The sequence below is a fragment of the Thermobia domestica genome, chromosome 6, assembly GCF_964235325.1.
Source record: "Thermobia domestica chromosome 6, izTheDome1.hap1.1, whole genome shotgun sequence".
In the NCBI taxonomy this organism is placed as follows: Eukaryota; Metazoa; Arthropoda; class Insecta; order Zygentoma; family Lepismatidae; genus Thermobia; species Thermobia domestica.
Window position 1 is genome coordinate 147,321,865 of NC_137459.1, and position 22,585 is coordinate 147,344,449.

Here is a 22,585-nt window from a genome sequence, read left to right on the forward strand (position 1 = left end):
AACATCACTACGAATTAACTAAGTTGAGCACGGTAGTCGATAACGTGCAAGAATTTAATTTCTTCGTCGATAAAGTAACCTCAAATGAAATAAATAAATAAGAGAGACTTTTCTTTACACCATATCCTCTGTGTGTGAACACTACAATGAAAATTCAGTGTGTCAAAATGTGTGACTGAACAAGGAATCGAATTTACATTGCCAGTATGGTGTCCACTGCACTACCCTATCTACTCCTCAGACATCCTGACCACACGGACTACTCCAGAATCCTATTGTGTTCAGACAACCCATTATTTATACATGTATTAATAAACATCTTTGACGGCTGAATTAGATATTATTGAAGAAATAGAGAAATCAAACCTTTTTTTATATATATATATATATATATATATATATATATATATATATATATATATATATATATATATATATGCCATATCTACGAAATCAACGAAAATACACAGTGTAAATGAGCCACTGGTCAGAGAATGGGCTGGGTACTGTAGTGGTTAACGCACTAGCTATTTACACAAAAGCATATATGGAGCTTCTGCATACACTTTTGCTGGCAACTGTAGCAACGGCGGTTAAACATCAAAAACTTAAATCGCACCTGGAAAACTAAGTCATGGAAAGAGAAACTTGTCAACGAGTGTGCACTAACAAAACAATTCCCCCCCCCCACAAAAAAAATAATGTTAACTTTGGATAGCGCATACGGTGCCTTTGAAACAAGTGGTACCGGACTCTATTCCTAGTGCGACATTATTAAAATTTGAAAGCATTACAGTGGTTCGGATCCCACCTTAAACTGGGCCGAAGTTTCATATAACATTAGTGCTAGAAAGGGACGTTTAACTTCACTAAACAAGCATTTACACACACACACACACACACACACACACACACACACACACACACACACACACACACACACACACACACACACACACACACACACACACACACACACACACACACACACACACACACACACACACACACACACACACACACACACACACACACACACACACACAAAAAAAAAAAAAAAAAAAAAAAAAAAACGGGAATCGCTTACAAACCTTTTTCCTTAAAATTTGAGCCAGAATTACCTTCTTAGGTTTGTCATTCACATTATAAGTCACCCCATATTATATATATGAGGCAGAATGTTATGCGAGGCTGGATGAATCATAGACCTACAGCTTAACGTGGGATTTATACCACATGAGCTCCCACAAGAATTGAACCCAGTTTTCTCACGCCAAATACGCTAACCATATAACCACGAGGGAACTCTAGCAGAAACTCAAGTGTATCTGTGAGCAAGAATTTTAACTGTGCCCTATAATGAGTGAAAATATGGAAGCAATTATCTACCGAAGTTTATCTACATACTGGCTTAAAGATGATTATCAATCGAAGAGCATTTACCTTGAAAACAAACCAACAGATTTTCAATGTCACCACAAATTAATGTTTTCCTTTATTTTATTTTTTAATTAAGAGTTTTAAAACACCATCTGAGTCTGTCTCTTTATTGTGCTAACATTGGAAACCAATAAATATGTATGCACAAAGATTAAACAGTTCTTTCGAGCTTGTTCGAACTATGGCGACTGTTGGATTTTGAAGAGTATAATCCGTACTTACCTTTCTATGTAGAGAACAAAGTAATATGTTTTGGATGGGCTTAAGTGAAATAACACTGATCATTACAGAGCACATACATAAGTTGAACAAATACACATTACATTTATGAATATACCTACCATAATTAGAAGATCTTATTTGTATGGACTGTGAACTAATACACAGAGAAACCCATGTCAATAGCTGAAGGATGAAAATACTACAAGTGCACAACAAAAAAAGAAGAAAAAGGGAAGACAATTTAACCACGGCTAAAATTTAGGAGCAAGTGAAAATTTCTAGGTAGTGTTTAATGAAAAATGCCGCATACAGTAAGCATATTTAAGCAAGGGGTAGGTAACACATCTTATGCAATAATGCATTAACCACATTGGTTGATACTCAGGATACGCGCTTCAACCAAGTTTTCTCAGAACAAATTAGATCTAAAATCGCTAATGGTTAATTTAATTATTTACTTTGTGTGTGTTAATTAACAAATAGGAATAAAATTAACGTGCAAATATTTCAAGCTTTTACAGCAAATCAAGGAATCAGAAACGGAATCGATTAAATTTTCGGTTAGTTTAATAAGAAACTGCTCTTCTAATTTATCGAAATTTACTACAGACTAAGAAAAATAAGATCTACTTTCTCCTACTACAGTAACAGAATTTACAACGTAAAAATCTTAATAGTTCTGAAAGCAGGTATGACTAGATTTTGTTTTACTTCTACAAGATCAGACTTTACGTATGTACTTCTTTAGAAAGTTACAGTAAATGAATCGAAAACTATTTCTTTTTTAACAGTTTTATGTCAAATAGTTAGGCGCCCTGTAAGCAAACAACACAAAGGGTTATGATCGGGAATCGACACTGGAACATGGTCATAAGATGTGATCGTAATTAGCATTAAACTAATCGAAAGACACAAATTCGCAATATTATATCAAGAACGATGATAAACCAAGCTTTGCAGTAAGTCATACTTGATACATATAGCAAATTCTACAGACGCACATTATTAATGACAGCACATAATATTGTGCTGAAGTGTCTTTCGTAAACAATGGAGCTCTTATCCAACGTGTGTTCTTAAATGATTTATACGAGACAACACAAATAAGAATCTTCCTTGCTCTCGTAGCATGCACATTTATAATAAATATACGAAAGGGATTAACTGAAGACTAAGGGTGAATGTGGAAACACATCAAATAGTATATTTGACATCCAGCTTATTATCAAAATAAATGATTACGAACAATGTGAAAGTATCTGCAAATATAATAATAATACAATCGTAATATTTTATAAGACGAAAGAAATAAGTATTAAGTTGTTTCTTCACGATACTTTTACATGCAAGATGCAACGCAAATTTGAAGTTAAAATTTAAATATACATACTGAAAAATTAAAACTAGTACTTCCGCTATGAGTCATTTTAAATGTTAACAATAATCATCTGCTAGCAATGAAAAACTAACAAACAATTCCCCAACTCCTGAGGTTGCTGTTCAGTATATTTTGTCAACATTATTACAGTAAAGAAAAATTTCAATTATATAATCTTATTGTTAGAGAAAAAAGAAATCCAGAAAACAGAACTTAAACTGTCCATTAGCCATCTTTTCACTTGCTGCTCCAGATTAATTAATTATAACCTTTGAAGTATAGTTGGCGCTATGACAAGTTTTTGATTGAACTTCATAACACTAGGGGTCCACAAGGCCAAAATACTTTTAACTGGTGATTTGTAGTCAGCACCGTTTTTTCTGACTTACTAACTTCTAACTTTCAACAACATCCAAAATACTTTACAATGTTGAGCCAAACTCGAAGCACAGCGTGCATCAAAGACAGACTTTGGTAACTATTATATTACACGACTGAAATATAACGAAAATTATTGCCTCAATCGAATACAACAAGTAAGGTAACTTCTATTATAGTTATTTCAATTTAAATCTAAAAGAAAAATCTGAATCTCTTAACATGGGGTTCCCTAAAGAAAACTAGGATTGTATTTTAAACTGAATTTTGATTTTGTATACATTAGTAATTCTTTCCATCGAGACCAACTTTCGAAGCCCTACAGAACCTACAAAATAAATGGCAAATTTCCACGAAACCAAAAAAGGTACGAGAACACAATATTTCTTTATAGGATTACACTGATGTAACTTTTTCATGTGGCATTTAGTAAACCACGATAACCTTCGTTCATATTCCAAACCCTGGATTTCTCGATGTCTGTTTTATAACGAAAGCTTTTTAACTCGTGCATTTATCCAGCAACACAACATTGAGAACAAAATTGTTCTCTAATATGTGATGCAATATTGCCCAATTTGCTTGCACTAATTAACTTCTGCAGTATTCGTCTAGATTTGACAGGTATTTGTGTCCCAGTGTTACATATAGAAAAGCAATAATCTTAAACAGTCAGTGCACCTGTTCATCACTTAATCCAAGTCATTTAAATGAATATTTAAGAGCAATTGCCAGTTATTGTTTCTTACGCGCTAAATTCAAGTAGTTCAACATACAACAATATAACAGATTCCTTCAGCAAATGGTGTATATATAGAATTTCTCGAAGCGGAAATTATTCATTGGAATTACTACCGCCACTAAAAAGGAAGAAACCCTTGTGAATTTTTGATTTGTTAGGTCGACAGTAGTTGGCAATTGATAATAAGAGCTAAGGACCAACCTAAATGCATATTTACCTTCCATCTCTGGATGCATGGGTGGAAGATGTTCATGGACATGTACAGGACGATGGACTACCTCTCGACTGCCTGGTTTTAAGAAGTTCAAGTGAGATTCTGAAGGAACTGGGAACTTGGGGACATCCAAAACGCACGGCACTGAGTCAACATATTGAATATATTCCTCTAAATCCTGAATATTAATTCCCAGTTCTCGAAAAGCCAGGCCCAAATCATCTAGATTTGGATTGGTATGCCCAACTGCAAAGAAAGAAAAAGAACTGACATTGTGCATGCACAATTATTCAAATTTGATAAGATAAAATTAAATGTTTAAGCATATGCAAACTACGAAACAAATTGCCACTGATACACTTCTTAAAAAAAAAAAATCACACACACACACACACACAACATGCACACCTACAAACATAAACAAATATAAAAGTAAATTAAATATAACTCAAACTATCAGATGGTGATAAGACCTGAAATAAAATTAAATAAAAAAAAGTTTGTATACTCACGTTTTCAGAAGCAGGTCATTTTCCCACCAAACAGGGATAAGAGAAAGTGAACGAGCGTAATATCTAAGTATTAATAATTAAAGTGTAACGGTCCACAATTAGTTTAATAATTCCTGCAACAGTGGCTAACAAAAAGCGTGCCTATTTTGCACACACAAATATCAGTTGATTTTGTCACCATGAACGTAATACTATTATACATAAGGACATTTTTTGCTTGTCATTACAAGTCGAATAAGTTATGCGATTATATGTACCAGTTTTGCACACACAAATCTAGGTACCGGTATCATTGTTTTCACCAAATATAGATACAGGATTTCGTAGAGTATGTATATATGTATGTTCCACAGTAAGCATGCAGTTTCAATGTGTTTCTCAAGAACAGACATCTACAACAAAGCGCTCTGAACTAATCATTTGCTTTCACAACGAAATCTAAAAGTAAAGGATTGGCACAAAGCAAAAGAAAGAATATTGTTTGTGATATTCTGTCCCATCATTAATCTTGAATTAAAGAGAAAATTAATCTGTATGACGGACTACCTAATAAATATTGATGTATGTATGTCTTGGTACTAATAAATAATTACACTAACATATAACATCCTCCGTAAAACTATACATTCCCTTTCTTGCAATGAGCCTGGCACGCATACATTTAGCGCCAGGGTCGTGGGTTCGACCCAGTGAAAGTCTCGAGTAAAAAGCACAGTCGTAGTTTTAATGCTACTTTAGCAGTAATCCTGTATGAAATAGCCTCGGTATTGAATGGACATTACACTTCCATTATCAACCAAATGTTTCTCACAAATATGTACCTTAACAATTAAAAAAATCCAATGAAATGATAATACCTACAATCAAACGGTACAGTCGACTCCCGATTTACCAGGGGTGGCTTAACCGATGCTCGCCAAAAGACGAAAAAATTTACATCTATCGCAAGAATAATTTACAGGAACACTAGAGTGAAAAACAGAGAACAGACTGGGAATTTGACAATGAGATTCGAGTTGATAACTTTTCAGATCCCCCACCCTTCTCCCTTACCCAGACTTTATTTTTTAAACAACCAGACTGCAGTTACAAATCCCTTCTTCACGTAACCGAGCATTCCCTACCTCCTGTCTCCCACCTAGTGCCCTGTTACTTTCGGCTTCACTTTTTCTGTGCGTTCCTAATTGATTTTAAAGCGAAAAGAATCCCCCGTTCCCACTTAGTACCTCGAAGAAAAATCACATTACATTTTCACGTAATCACTTGACAAAATGAAATGATTTGAAATCTAAATGAAGAAAGATGACAATGATTTCTGCCTTTCGATAAAGGGGTTGCCTATTATTAATTAAAAAAAAAAAAAAAAAGTTGCGAAATATTGCAGAAAACAACGTGTCGTACGGTATTTCTGATGTTGTGCATCCTTTTTAGAAGTCCACTTCAATCCTGCTTTTAAGCAGGTAGTTTGCATAATATCAACTTCTTAATCCTTGTCTGGCGCCAGTGAAAAAGAGGGAACATGAAGACCTTTCTTTTTTGTTTGTTGATTCGAAACTTTATTAAAGCATAGTTTCTGAAAATACAGTACTGATAAATTGTCATGTAGAACTTTTCTATTCATTATATAGTGATTATTTATCTTCCTGTTTTTTTTTTTTTTTTCTGCAATTAAACGTAGATATCTTCTCCTCTGTTAAACCATTTAACAGGGAGTCGACTGTACTTGTTACTAAAGCTGAATGACAACGAGCTAATGTATTAATGTATTTTTAAGTATATATTGAAATGTATGATAAAAATAACGAAATTAAAAAGCTAATACACACACACACATTAAACACGAATGTTGTGGGGTCACCGTATAACTCGTAAATAATTTCGTTTGTAAGATTTTTACTGGACGGTTTCCCAAGCTGTGTAATCGTTCATCAGGAAAGTTACATTACGATCGAATCACTTTATCAATAAGATTTCATAGTTGAAAAGAAACCTCTTGTTAAAAGGCTGTTTATGCAGAAGAAATTTAATTGCAATTTATTTGTAAAATGCTTGACAATTTAACATTAATCGTAAATTATTTATTTCTGCAACTCACAGTAGTGTCAGAACCCAGTGTGGGCTCTGCCTGTTGAACCTTAATTAACGATTCTTCCTCGAGTTTTCTGTAATGTATAGCTTATAGGTTGTGCGTTTTTTTCCCTGTATACAGGTTGATCCGGAAGTGGGCGTACTCTCCGTTAGTTTCAACAATATAGTGTTAGTTATGGTAGAATGTCTGTACACAGTTACCTTGGAATTTTAAAGAGTTTTAAGAGTCATAAACATTGTTATGATCACCATCTATGTCGTAACACAGCTGAATTCTGCGCCAAGTTCTCGCAGATGTTTTGCGGAGATACTCCGGAGTCACGAGGTTGAAGGCGTGTTCCACAGCTGCTCGTAATTCCTGCGTTGTGTGATATCGAGTGCTTCTTACTTGTCAACAAACTTAAAACAAGTTCGTTACTGAATTATCTATGTCTGTCTGTTATTTGCGATATTTTCAATTTTGAACACTGCATTCGATAGAGCATCAAAAACTATCAGACAAAGTCATTAAATTTTTCGCGTCACTCTTACCGTTTCCGAGATATTGGCCAAAATATGGCCAATTTCTAGATATTTAAAAACCCATACCTCGGGAACCATAAGTTGTAAAGAGACGATATTGATTTTGATCAATACCTAAGAGGATGGTAAATATTTTGGTACCAAATAGTAACCGATGGCCATTGATTAACTGTCTACTGGCCAACTGGCCACCGTTCCCCAGATATTGGCCAAAAAAGTTCGAATTTCTAGATATTTAAGCAGCCATATCTCGAGAACCATGAGTCATAGAGAGATATTTTGCTATTTTTTGCGAGAAAGAGAAGAAGGTGCGGATAAAAAGATTTACTTTTACACCTAGGAACAATGACAGTTATCCTTCCCGCTCCATATCTCCATTCTTTTTAAGTTCGTTCTGGCAATGCTCTTGGAGCATTCTCAACTGGTTGCTTTATGAAACCCCAGAGAGCATTGTCTGGTGTCGTCAGATTGGAACTTCTTGGAGGTCAGGCAAAGGGAGCAGGTGAAGACTTTGATCACACGTTGTTGATTACTCAAACTTCACTGCAAATAACTGTTACCAAGCAGAAAACAGCAGAAAACAAATGAACATGGATAGCAATGTTGCCACACAATGCCAAGCAACGTTACCAGACAATGCCAAGCAATGTTACCAAACAAATGTGGGTAAAACCTAAAACCATCAGAAAACACCAATTAGGGGTACGCCCACTTCCGGACCACCCTGTAGTTGTTGTTCACATCCGCCACAGCGTAAGTGACTTAGAATGTCACTTAAATCTCACGTGAGACTGATTTATGGTCTTCCCATAAAGATGAAAGTATCCTGTGTTGCTATATTGTTTGGAAATATATCGATTTCTGGCCCTTGTGTGTCTGTGTGTGTGTGCTTTCTAGGATTTTCATTCATTCACTTGTTTTTAGTCTGTGAAGATTATACAATCCAATTGACTGAAGAAATAGGCGGGAAATAATGTTCTTAACCTTGTAACCGTGAAATTTAAAAGAGAATCCAAATGAGCTTGTATGACTTCTGTATTTTGAAGAAGTTTCTTACTCCCATTCTTAATTATTATACAGTTCCATAAGATGCCAGTTCGTGCTCATGAAGAATATTCAGGTAAAAGGGAAATTTTATGGAGGACAACTAAAAGTATAGAAAGTAATGCTATCAGGAAGAAGGTCTTTCCAGCATCTTAATAAAACAGACTCTGTTCTGTCTTGCGAACACATGCTCCCGGGTATAATCGTCGGTTGGACTGTATGTGTTATGGATCCAATGTTAAACTATGGGTTTCCTGCCATACAGTTTCAGTTAAAAGAACAAAGTTGGATTCCTGCTGGACAGGCAGTGAACGTAAAGAAATGGTAGTTTCATCAATTAATTGTGAACAATTGCAAACTTACAGCGAAATAAGATTCATTTTGTTATTTTATTCAAGGTAAGGCGCTTACGACTGGTCACATCTCAACTTTTCTTCGAAGAAAGGATTATTATCTTCCACTATAATTATCAATGAATGTTAGTGATAATACAGTTATTTGGAAAAATTGATTCTTCAATTAGAGTAAACCTGAATATACATACTGTACTTTTTACATAGCAAATAGAAGGCAGGCTATTTCTACCAATTCTAACAACGAAGATGGAAACATGCTCAGCAACAATCAAACGACACAGGTTTTGGAAAGGTCCTCGGTCTAGAAATCCAAAGAAATTTTAGTAATACTTATAACTAAATAAACAAATAAAATTTCTGCTCAAGATCCCAAATCTACCCTTTGCTTACATTATTGGCTTACAACACTAGCGTTTTCCGTAACACAAAATTAATCATTAAACAACCCATTTTTACGTACTTTACCAAAATTATTACTGTACAACTACGTAAAGTAATTACACTAATGTGCAAAAAACACAAAACTGATTTCTAAAGAAGTCCCGTACCTCGTATGCATTGGTGATACCAATGGAAATTTTTATTGTATAATAATACAAGATGTACCGATACCTATAAAACTGAGAAGTATTGGGAACAAATGGAAACAAATTTATAGTAAGACATATTTTTAACGTGTTTTATAGCCGTTATCGCACAATGAATTCGGAAATACTTTGTAGAATTCAACAGTTAGTTGTTAAGTACTTAAATTCAGTATAATCGTTGCGTCTTGCGCAAAATAATATCAATATTATAAGGCGTTTATAAAAACGAGGTCAGAATCACGTTTTATCATTCATAAACACGCACTGAATATATGTTAGGCATTCAATCTAACGATTCACATTCATTCCTTGTTGTTATATGTAAATAAATACACAATATATTCGGGATGTGTGGGTTCAGAATAGAACATAATAATAATAATAATAATAATAATAATAATAATAATAATAATAATAATAATAATAATTGGAACACCTTCGTCTATAATATTTAAATACAGCTATCTCTAAAACATTCTGACTCGTGATTGTTAAGATTTAACTTGACAATTCAACCGTCAAAAATTTGGTCACCACTTTAAACTGTATATGAAATAAAGAAACAAATACCAACTTAATGCCCCATAGTTACTCCAACAGGATAAAGGAGATGACAAAATAAATAAATAAAATGGCTAGTTACTAATAAATATCGCATAATCATAGTATTTCAAAACAACAAGCTTACATAAACCAACTAGAAATCGAACTTGCGATTTTGTACCGCAGTAGATCCGTGCTTACTACAAATTATGTGCAAAACGTATATAAAGTTTAGAGTTATTGAACCTGTTGGATGGAAGAATAAATTTGAAATGACCTTATCAGGATTTTACGTACTGATGAATTTTTTGTCAGGAAAGAATTTCACATTGCACAGATATCAATTTTTAATTTAAGACTTCTGTTTTAACTAAAAGTAAAGTCTATTTCTTTACCAAATCAACTATCATCCTCCATATCTCTGCAATAAATTAAATCAAAAAGCTTTCTCTGTTCATTTTCCACAGAAGGCGGAGAAGTTGGAAAATATTATTACTTAACTGAGTTTTCGTCTTTTCAAAGTAAATTGAAATCTGGGTTCATATCATTTACCTTTCTATGAGACTTTTAAGGTAAACTGTGCTTAAAGTTTCCGAATGGAACGAAAAGGAAATATTTGCAGTTCACTACAAAGCGTTACTGCACATTTTCCCTCAACCTCGCCAGTAGTGCTTCAACATAGTTACTACCAGGCAAGATAAGAAAAATAAACAAATAAATCGCTCTTGTCAAAAAAATAAAACAGGAAAATTTCTTCAAAATGAATTGTGCTTTACAAATGAAATGATTTTAACATTTTTCTTGACTGCCTCTTTTAGAATCATTTCTGAACAAACATGCATTGATAAGTAAAAAGATAATTCATAAAACATCTCAAAAGTTATTCTAAATCTGTTGTCTAAAAGAAGAAGTTTTGCAGTCAAGCGTAGTATATAAAGTGTCTTATTACAGTTGACAACAAAAACCTTAACAAATATTGTATTTGTTACTAATCTCCCTATTTGATTAGTTTACAAGATTCTTAATTGAAATTTCTTGTATCTTTGATATTAAGTGAAATCTTCTAACATTCTACCGGTTATATGGCCATTATGGAGAATGAAAAAGTAATAACTGGCAGAATGGAGTGGGATAAATACCTTCGACAGAATCCATAGTTAAATGAATGAAATGAAACCTCTGAGTTTAACGTTCTATGATTATGCCATTTTAGGCTAAGGGAGACGATGATTAAAGCATGAATGTTGATGGAAGAATTGGTGGAATGAAAGAGGAGAAAGAAACGGGAGTACCCCGAGAAAACCCACGGACATGACAAATTAGTTGTCAGTTGTCCATCACAAATTTACTTGGCCAGGGATTGAACCAGGGATCCCATGCACAAGAGGTAAGCACTCTACCACTGAGTCACTGGGCCCCCTACATTGTTAAATGCATATAGTACGGTAGAGACACAACATTCATCTCGTTTCCATGTGGCTCAGCAATTTACGTAAACCCTGTAATGGGAAGTAAAAGCGACCGGACAGTGGTGCTGACTACTTCACCTCCTATTACGAATGACGTCCAGGAAGTATGTAATAAATCTTCACCTACCATTCGGCCACATATGGCAAAAACAATATCGGCAAAGAGTAATAGTGAATGGAAAGAAAAAGACATACCAGGGATTGCCGAGCATTCGAGGTGATTGTGTGGCAAAAGCGACATTGGAACTCAACAAACACCTGCAACAACCTACTGCAACAATCACTGTCCGACATGAGTTGCACAACCCGAACGTCCGCGGTTGATTCCAAACCGCTGATCACCGTCAACAAACAACGCTTAACGCTTCAGCGCGAAAATAAATAAATAAATGGTGCGAGAACATGCAGAGGGGATAGTCGATGACAGGAAACGTGCAATGTGGTCCCATATATCCAAATTGCATATATCGGGTTACCCAAAGAACTTTATGCTCCGAACTGTTTCCTCCCTATCGTGAAATAGAGGGTGGACACAAAGTCTCTTTCCCCAATATGTGGAAATAATTATTTTGGGGAAAGCGACTTTGTGCCCATCCTGTATATAACAGAGGCTCTGTGAAACATATTACTGTAAGTGCTTATGTAGGCATAACTGATCACATGCATTCTGTGGTAAATTTTGTCTTCGGTCAATGAAGTAAGGTTTCGTTCGCAAATTACCGATGGGATTGAGCATTGTATTGAATGAGGAATGGTATAATATACCTTTGGAAATAATTCATGATTCTCGTGCCTTCACTCGACAATAAATCAGATCAGTTTTGCAATCTTACGGTGATCACACCGCCATTTGAATAAGACAAATTGCACTTCTTTAGTTATTTCATTTATCTTGATAAGCATCTGTATATAAATATATGTGTGTGTGTGTCTGTAACAAAGGAATCCTAAAACAATCATGAACGCTTCAGGTACTTTTCTGCTCCACAATTTTTCTTTCTTCCTACTTAATCTCCTCACATCTCATGACGCAGTTAGCATTAACTGTTGTGCTTTTTATGTTGTGACAAATGTTTTCATCAATCGATGTAGATAAAAATGTATATGCACGTGTATGTTCCAACATAACTCTGGAACATAAGGGAAATTTCCAACCAAATTTGATATACCGTACATATAATTTACAATCTAGAAAGGAATACCGTGGGCGTTAAATTCCCATAGCACAGTTAGGGGGAGAGTGGCGGAGGGTGATTTATAAAAATGATCGATATTACTATCGAATCCACAGTTTTCAGAGTCGATAAGATGAATCATGGCACTCCCGATGCCGTTTAAGTCAAAGTTCAATCACCATTTGAATCCTCGGGAGACGAACGGTGACATGTAAGCTAATCAAGAACAAGCGATATTAGCGTCGAATCAATAGTTTTCGGGGCCACTAATTAATTGGCGACAATCCCGATGCTGTTTAAATCCAAGTTTAGCCTTCATTAGCACCCATAGAAAGTAAAAAGGGGTAACATCTAAACATAATGAAAAACGATCGACATTAGTATCGATTCCACTCTTTTCAGTGACGATGAGATGAACAGGTACACTCCAGATACCGTTAAAGTCAAAAGTCGGCTCCCATCCGTATGGGGGGAAAGAAGAAATAAAAATAAAGTGTCTAAGCTGACCGAGATTAGTGTCGAACCTACCACTTTCGGGGTCACTAAGCTGTTAGGTGCCTACCAAATGAAATTTCGCACCAAGTTTAGGGAAGATGGATCACAGAACCCTCTCTCATTTAAAAGCTCACAAGGGAGTTAGCGCAAATTGCGATCGCAATTGCAGTAGAGTTGAGGTTTGTATGAATATGTTTAGGGTGCTGGTTACAAACATGTATAGACTAAGTGCCATCGTCAATCACACTGTAGCCTACGAAGATGCGATATTCCGTTCACAATGGACCATACGAAACATAATACCTTGACGTTAGTAACTATTTATCGTAAATCAATGTTCCTCCAGCTAATCTAGGTATGTGCAATGTATGCTATGGTGGACACTCGCCGCGCCGTACCGAAGGTCACGTGACGAAGCGTCCGAGGCGATATCTAGGGAATCCAGACAGACGTGAAGCATAAGAGCAAGGAACCCGGTATAATAGCGATCACCCTCTGTGTTGCATCAAAGTCGGCAGTTAATCCGTCCGTGTGTGGTGTTACATGTTTCGCAGCGCGTCACGCTACTCTCACTGTTAACACAATCCTGTGATAATGAATATTTCAAATATAGTGAGCATTATTGTTAGCCATTACAAACACAAAAGAAGATCCACAGAAATTACATAAAGGAGAGAATTGCAGCTGCAATCATAATCAATGTTACAGATGAAACGGTGGCAACCAATGGCAATAATATACATAAAAAAACACAATAGACTCTATTGAAGAATACGAATCCGCAGAAGACTTGTCTGATTGTGAAGAACGTATAGATGATCCAGAACCTGAGAGTGACGAAGGACTGTTACGAAGTTATGGAAGACAGTCGTCTAGTTTCTGTGCCAAGCCCAGCCGAGAGGAAGAAGTAGGCTGATATATCTTTTGAAAGCTCAAAGGAGGTGATTGCATTCCAGGATCCTCGGAAAACAAAGTGATTAAGCGTCAATACAGTACAGAAACGATATCATATGGTGCAAGACATACATCATCCAAGATACATAAGCCGCGTGGTAGAAAGAGGGGAGGCAGACCAGGGCTCAAAATTGCACGTGCCTGACGATTATGTAGCTGAAAAATCCAGGTTAGCTAGAACTGTTCTAGGCGCTAATGTTCACGACATCTATATTCGTGCGTGGAGTTTGGAAAAAGCCCGAGAAATAGGACTGACACTATTCACTGGATCTATCTAGGGTTGAAATGAAATCTTTAAGTTTAACGTCTCACGATTATGCCGGTTAGGCTAAAGGAGACGGTGATAATTAGAGATGAGTGAAATTGTGGAATGAAGAAAGTGGGAGGAAACGGGAGAACCCCGAGAAAACCCAAGAGCATAGCGTTTGTCCACCACAAAGTCCACACGGCGCGAGCTGGGATCGAACCAGGAACCCCAAGCACCGGAGGTAAACGCTCTACCACTAAGCTACCGCGCCCCCTATCTATGGTTGAGTTGCAAGGTTTAAATGGAAACACCATCCTGGCTCACGGGCAATAACAAAATGTGTAACGACTAAAGCCTGGAATACAGATGGTGACGTGCATGAAAGATGTGAAGCGTTTCGCAAGGAGGTAATGTTTTTAATGAACAGCACAGAGTGTATACGGATTTATAATACCGATCAAAGTGGTATACGGAAGGAACTTCACTCATCGCGAACTCTGCATTTCAAAGGGAAAAAGTCGGTAAGAAGTTCGGTGCGGAGTGATCATGCCACACAACTCATTCTTACACCATCCAACCCGTTACGTCGGCAAGTGGATACGTGTTTCCAATGATGTAAGAAACTTACAAGGAACCTACAGGACAGTTTGGAGTGCAACACATGCTGAAACCGCTAAATCTGGTTCAAGTTGCCTCAAAGTACGGCCTAATCACGAAACAAATCCTGACGCAATTCTTTCAAGATGTCTACTTCCCATATGCGGCGGAGGAGTCTCTTCTTCTGGTTGATTCGCTCGGGACATATCATGACAGGACTCATATCGATGCTATCCGACCTCAAAACATGGTGTATATACCCAAGACCATCCCTTCTGGGTGCACAACTTACATTCAAGGCAGTGCTGATGCGGATTGAAGATCACATTATCCTTCACGACTATCAGTTCACACGATCGTCGAGGGATTCAATTTCGTTGCTCATGTGTATTTTACAAAATCAGTTCTGTTCTCCAGTCTCGCAGACTTTATTCGGTACTCCTGTACTGTAGCTGGTTATGGTGACTTTCGACCAGAGAGGTTTCGAACAAAGCCCGAACGTTTTTTTGATGTTCAATCGCAGTGTGACTCTGAAGACTGCTTAATGCAGGCACTCATGAAGTGCTTCTACTGTGATAAGCAACTATGTTTCCTCGTGTTCATCTTCGTAACCTTTTGCCTAGAGCTACCAACAACCCATTTTTTGAAGTCGATGACTAAACATATGCGTGACTGTAAAGTGCAGTGTAATTGTCGATGGAAAATATTGTGCGCATATTTGTACTGTACATGTAACCCTCTTACCTGCACACCAGAACTATTTTGCAATTGCAATCGCAACTTGCGTTAACTCCCTTGTCAGTAATGTGGCGTGAAAGATGACCGAAGTGACAAGTGTGTTGTGAGGGACAGTGTCCAAAATGAAGATGGCCTTGAAATCTCACGGGAAAATCACATCGACGAAGAGGAACAGTGGTCAGGAAAATCCTTCAGTGACAGGTCCCGCCGAATATTAAAGCGGATTGTTACTCAGAACCCTTATGCGAATACGGTGCAACTGACGGAGAAACGCAAATAGCACTTTCAACATCTTGTGTCAACAAACACAGTCCGTCGCGAATTACATAACATGGAAATATGAGGTCGGATTACACGGGCAAACCTGTTGGGAACGAACTATAACCCTTTAACACGACGCCAATTGTACCACGAGCATGCAATATGGACTGTTGACGATTAAAAACGTGTAATATGGTCGAACGAATCATCCTTCTTCTTATTTCAAACTACGGGCCGTGTCTATGTCTGGCGGATGTCCAAAGAAGCGTATGATCTGCAGTGTATTCGCCCATCCGTGAAACATGACTACGGCTCTGTTATGATATAGGCCGCATTATCCTGGTTTCCAGTAGGCTCCAGGTTTAAGTTTACGGGTCGGGTCACTCCTGTGATTATGTTGCAATTTTAGAGGATTATCTGAATCCTATAATGAAGATGTTGTTCCCGCTCAATGACACTATATTAGAGAATGATAATGAGCCCATTCACACAGATAAAGCTGTTGTGACGCAATTTGAGGATCATCAAGATGAAGTTGAATATCTACCCTGCCCTGCCTAATCCCCGGACCTCAACATAATTGAACATCTGTGGTCCACTTTAGAGACAGGAATTTGGGGCAGATTTTCACATCTATCCGCTCTCAGAGAACTGAGTGATACACTGCACGCGGAATGGCGTAAAATTATATATATAGTTGGGTTTAGAAATCGAACTAGGGACTGCCGCATCGAAGACGCGTACTGTAACCGAATGAACGTAAAATTAAGGACGACATGCACAAGAAAACCTGGGCTTAATATCTATATTCAAACATTACAACTACAAAATGACCACAAACGCATTCTTAAATGCCAAACTGTCCAGTCTCAAGAGAGCTATTGATATGCTCGAGCTTTTATATTATCCGCTTGCATTCTTTCTTTCAGGCTCACTTGCTTCACTGTGGATCACGAAACAAACCCCTATGGGAAAGCATTCTCAGTAAAACTAGGTACGACTTTGTGCAAAACGCTATCTTAAGGACATAGGTACGCCCTTCTAAATTATTATTACACTGGGAAATATAATGTTGCACCTAAAATACTGTTTTCTTTCAAATGTATTACGGAAAAGACAGTGTTCGTAGGTAGTAATTAGTACCCCTATTCAAAATACTCACGTGCTAAACTCAGCTGCACAGGGAAAAGTAAATAGCCTGAATATTTTATTCTTCGAGAGAATTGCCTTCTTCAAGTACGCCAGCACGCTTTAATTCATAGGTAAGTTAGGATCTTACTATATATGTATAGTTTATATGATCAAAATAAGGTTACAACCTTTGTAGTCTCCTCGCGTAATCAGGGCGTTCGGCCGCAAGTGTGCCGACCAACATTCAGACAAGTATAGATACACAATGCAAGCAAATGGCCTCATTACATCGACTCGTCCCAGTGTCGCACAACAGGAAGCAGGGCTCTTTGATGAATGGGCGCCAAGACATTGTTTTCAAAACACCTGTCCAAGTCGTGCATTTGGAAACAAGAAAGGGTAAGGAACTAGTAGTGTCACGTATACACCACACGAAGGAGTTTGGTTTGTATTGTGTGATATTTCTTCAATTGATGTTGAAACCGGAAATGATAGTAGATTTCAACCATGTCTGGTTCTAGTAGAGACAATAGCCTTCGGCTAGTTGAGTGTCTTGTCCCCAGCCCCACAAGTTTTATCGGCCTACGATTCAAACCCAGTTTTGTTGTGTGTATCATTTCTACTTTTCATTAAAGCACTTTTTCACTTTTCATTTTTATTTGTTTCATCAATGATAAGGAAGCTACTGATGTTTTAAATTCAAAAACAAACACCATTTTGAAAGAAGAAGGCGTAGTGAAAAATGATCAAACCAAGAGTTGTAGAGATCCTTATGAAGATTTAAGACGTATATAGCCCCTGACCCTCTTTATATATATATATATATATATATACATATATATCACACACTCACACATACACACACAAACCGTATTTCGGACTTTTTCTATTGGCCACACTGTTAAACCCAAAAATCTTCCAAAATCTCAACATCCTGCAAGCTGCTGGATGTACCTAAATATTTTTGAGCTGTGGAAATAGTCTTTAAAAATTTTAAATATAATCCCCTAAAAACGTTTTTTTTTTTTTTAAATTATTTTTGACGACTTTTTTGTTTGTTACTTGCACAAATCTACGAGCTCTGAGTTTCTATTTCAATTTGAAGCACCTAACTTTGAAGGTTTTCATTGGAAAATAACTCCATTCCAATAACGTGGAAATTTTTTCTTCTATCCCTAAGACCCCTTCGAAACTAAAAATACTCACTGTTAGCACGTTTTTTGTAGATTAGTCCCAGGAGGCTAAACACATGCCAAATTTCATCACTGTAGTCCTACCAGAAGTCCCAAATAATCATGGGTTGTAGGTGTCCCATTTAAACAGCTTGGAAAATATTTTTCAGTTTCCCATGAAACTCTACTAAATTTGATTAAAAAAAAAAAAAATGGTGGTATACGGACATAATACATCAAAAACCTAAAAGCATACTGAACTTCAAGTTTTTACTCCAATTCCAGCTACCTAAAACGTGAAATTTCCAAAAAATGCCCACTTAACATGGAGAAGTTTTTTAGCCTCATATTTACCTGCTGAAAATGTAAAAAGTATACTTTTAACAATTTTCCTGTTAGTTTCTCCCCTAAGTCTATGACCATACCAATTTTGAACTAACCACGTCAACGGAAGTACCTGTGATTTTATGTCAATGAGTCAATCACTTCATAGTTCTATAAATCTGACTTAAACTACTCGTTGAGCAAAACAATATGTAAGCGTTGGACGTAAATCTTAAAGATTCCATTTCATTTTAAAACAATACGTTAATTGAAAAAATACTAACGTGTAACAGTTTCGCGAACTATTCACTTCGGATTCACCACAAACTTTGGCTTCATGAGCGTCTGATGAAGCCAAAGTGGATAGTTGGCGAAACTGTTAATATTTTTTTAGAATAAACGTACTGTATTGCTCAGTGAGCAGTTTAAATCAGGTAGCATACTATGTTAAACGAAAGCTTGTACAATGGAAAGTAACATAGTTTTATATACTATTAAAGTGTAATGGTAAAAATCCTTAAGATATTTTACTTTTGGCACAAATTTTAAAAGATCGTACCCCCTTAGAAAACGCTCTGTAATCAAACTAACATAATTAAAAAAAAAAAAAAAAAAAAAAAACAAGCTTGAAATGGGCACTATGTTCGAAAAACCATTTCAATCAGGTTAGCCAGTTTTCTGACCCCGAAAATGGTGAATTCGAATCCGACAGTAGCCACTATCATTTTGGACATTATAATTTTCATGTCTTTCCATCCGAACCCCACCTCATGCTGATGGACTGGACTTGGATTTAAATGCCATTGGGGAGTCACAATTCACTCCATCGATTGTAAAAGCTATAGACTGCACAGTTATGTAGGTCGTTACTGTTTATTATATGGCACCCTCTTCCAAACTCGCTCAGAATCTTTCCCAGACTGCAAGTCATATGTGCACTAAGTTGGCTGAAGTTGTTCCAAAATTATACTGGAACATACGCTCATACGCATACATCTATTGCACACCTCATACGCGACACCTAAAACTATAGATCTGATACTAACATTGGTCGTTCTCGATTTGTTTTACACATCACGCCCTTCTTCAACCCTACGCACGCCCCTCAGCTCAGCCCTGCCCTGACTTTGCTACATAGCATTCGTTCTTTCTAGCGGCTACCTAGCACAAGTGAACTCGTGCTCCTTCCAATGTACTGTTATGCCATGTCAGGATGCTGTAGGTATACTGATAATGGTTGAGTTCTCCTACAGTGAGTCTGCACCCAGAATGCTCAGCAAAGTAAATCCTCCTCACAAGGTAATGAGAGTGTATCTCCTGATGAAAGAAATAGTATCGCCTGAATGCATCAATGTATCCGCAAACCGGAATAGCACGAAAGTATTTACAGTATTAGGTATATGAATTCACCTAAAGTTATGTCTGTCATAGTAGTTAAGCTTATCATTTCGTTACTAAGTACAATGAGGGTATGTTTAGCAGAAGGGGTCCAGAAGCACCGGATCCCTACACTAATTGTAATCCAACACAATATAACCTAACCTAACCTAATATTAACAGAAATTACCGAAATTTGATTTTTTTTTTTTAAAGAAAAAAATTGCTGGACCCTTGTGCTAAACATACGCCGTATAGTGTTCAATGAAATTTTATTTATGTACAATATCATTAGAATTGAGCAAACCCTATACTCCTTCCCCTACGTTCATACACGAGTTAAATGATTTGCCACCTTATTAAGTTCTTCCAACATAGGCATGCATTTATTCGTTATTTAATATCTCTACCTGTAAAAGCAAACCAACTTGTGCTAGACGGTCACTAAAAAAAGCATAAATGTTATCTAACTGAGCTAGGATAAGAATATAGCGGGGGAGCAGGCGCGTCAGCGACACCAGGTACACTATACGCATAAGGGACGAATGTGAAAAAACACTTCATATGGCATAAAATGCATGCCTTGTACGTGGCGCTGCTTTGCGAAATTTGTATGATCAATTTGTGCATTGCCTTCATATAGTATTTCACTCCATCATGTATTTCCTAAGCAGCACTAGGTTTACGTAGAAAAGCGCACTTTCCACTCCACATTTCTACCTTATTATACATGCGTTTTCTACGGAGTACTACGTGGTATAAAGCACCTTTCCATTTCGTATTTCTAGTTTACGACACATATAAGAGGTAAGATCCCGATACACTTTGACTACTTGTACAATCGTATTGTAAAATCAGATTTTGGAGTATGTTTAGTAAAAGGGGTCCAGAAGCACGTAAAAAAAAAAAAAAAAAAAAAACAGAATTTACAGGAGAAATGAATGATGCAAGTACTTAGACGTAACCAAATCTAACATAAAGTAACCTATGCTAACCTAAACTAACCTAATATTAGTAGAAATAAGCGAAATTCTATCATTTTTTGGAAAATTATGATGGACCCATACACTAATATAACATGAACAAATCTAACATAAACTAACCGAACCTAACCTAGGTGAACAGAAATTACCAAAATTGTAACATTTTTTAGAGAAAAGAGCGTGACCCCTTCTGCTAAACATAGGCCAAGATTTTTTCTGTGGATTTATTCCCCCATAAAATGGTATATTACAAAAAAAAAAAAAAAAAAAAAATGCTACATTTCAGCACATTTGGTCGCAATGCGAATCCTCTCTTGTTAGTTTTCGCACTACATCTCTGCAGTTCTCTCGAATACTGCAGCAAACACGTCGTAGTTGAGTTAATAAGATAGTGGGTTTGAAACATTGCTACTTTGCGCCCTATTGTTTATCTAATATCCTATAAATACGCGAGCTCATATAGTCTAAAATTTAACTTCGTTTTCCTCCCTAATTGAGCACTAATGACCTTTATTACATTTCCGTTACACTTGTTCTGACACTTCGTTTGATTCTGTATAATTCTTCGTAATCTTACATTTCATGTCTGCCATCTGCTGTAGATGGCTCCTAAACTTTCAAATAGTGGCCATGTTATTCTTACTCTGCACCCTCTTTTCATTCGTGCGAACGCCCGGTAAATATAAAAAAAGCAACTACTTTGGTCTGAAAGTTCTGTCGGGTGTTTACGCTATCTTTAAGGTTATAAATATGATGTACTTTCTCAGGAAAGGTGTTCCATATACACTAGAAAAATAAATTTTACGATTTAGCATATAAATAGCCATATTAAGTATAAAAAGACTATTTCTTACACTGCTCGGAATACTGATGAGCTGATTTTGCTATTTCTTCTAGGTACCGATGTAAAACGTCCACCAACAGTTCTAAAGGAGTTGTTTGTATTGCATGCCATCCAATAGTTTGACATATTTGAGCAACCACTACCCTTAAAATTGTTCTGTTGAACTGCTGTGCCATTTTACACTATTACTCACTAAGTTCACACAAAATAAGAAGATTATATGAAATTCATCGCTTGAAAATTAGGTATGTTTTCCCTGCAACAGACACATCACAGAATACCACATACACAAACAATACGACATTGTTGCCAGAGAGATTGCTTTTCCCCAATCCATATACAGTGCTGCTAGGTTCTCTCAGACAAGAAATCTTCAAACGAATGTCCCTCTTGCTTGAACAATATCCCTTCGCTGCTTTAGGGAAAATAAATTACTCTTGGGTACACATTCCGCACAGGAACGCATTAACGATGATCTTGCGTTTTAGTTTGCGATATTCGACATAACATTGATAATTAATATTTAGCGCTTCTCAATTTTTGCGAAGGCATGTACTGCAGTACGGGATTGCGTTGACGGAATGCAAACTTTATCAATTTTGCGATAGTTGTCATTGTAGTTATAATTATTTATTACATTAGTTTGCGTGCCATCAGCAAACTATGCGAAGATCATTACGGAAATTGTTCCTTATCACACTCACCAACATGTTCAAAAAGGAATTCATTGTTGTCATATTTCCTTAAAGTACATCACATTGTTTATTGTTGTAAGGTGAGCATACTATATAC

General features: G+C 36.6%; 1 protein-coding gene across 2 annotated transcripts in view; it reads right to left on the minus strand.

The window, feature by feature from the left end:
- The window catches only part of Taf3 (TBP-associated factor 3), a 109,562-nt gene extending 87,455 nt beyond the window's left edge, over positions 1 to 22,107 (minus strand). The window contains exons 1-2 of one of the 2 annotated variants that reach the window (XM_081762207.1): positions 21,804 to 22,107; positions 4,378 to 4,620 (exon numbers count right to left, since the gene is read on the minus strand). In XM_081762207.1, coding sequence (XP_081618333.1) covers positions 4,378 to 4,620; positions 21,804 to 21,969 — 409 coding nt within the window. In that variant the 5' untranslated portion in view covers positions 21,970 to 22,107. The remainder of the gene's footprint in view (positions 1 to 4,377; positions 4,621 to 21,803) is intronic. The other variant, XM_081762206.1, reaches the window with a different exon arrangement.
- Positions 22,108 to 22,585: the final 478 nt, after the last annotated feature.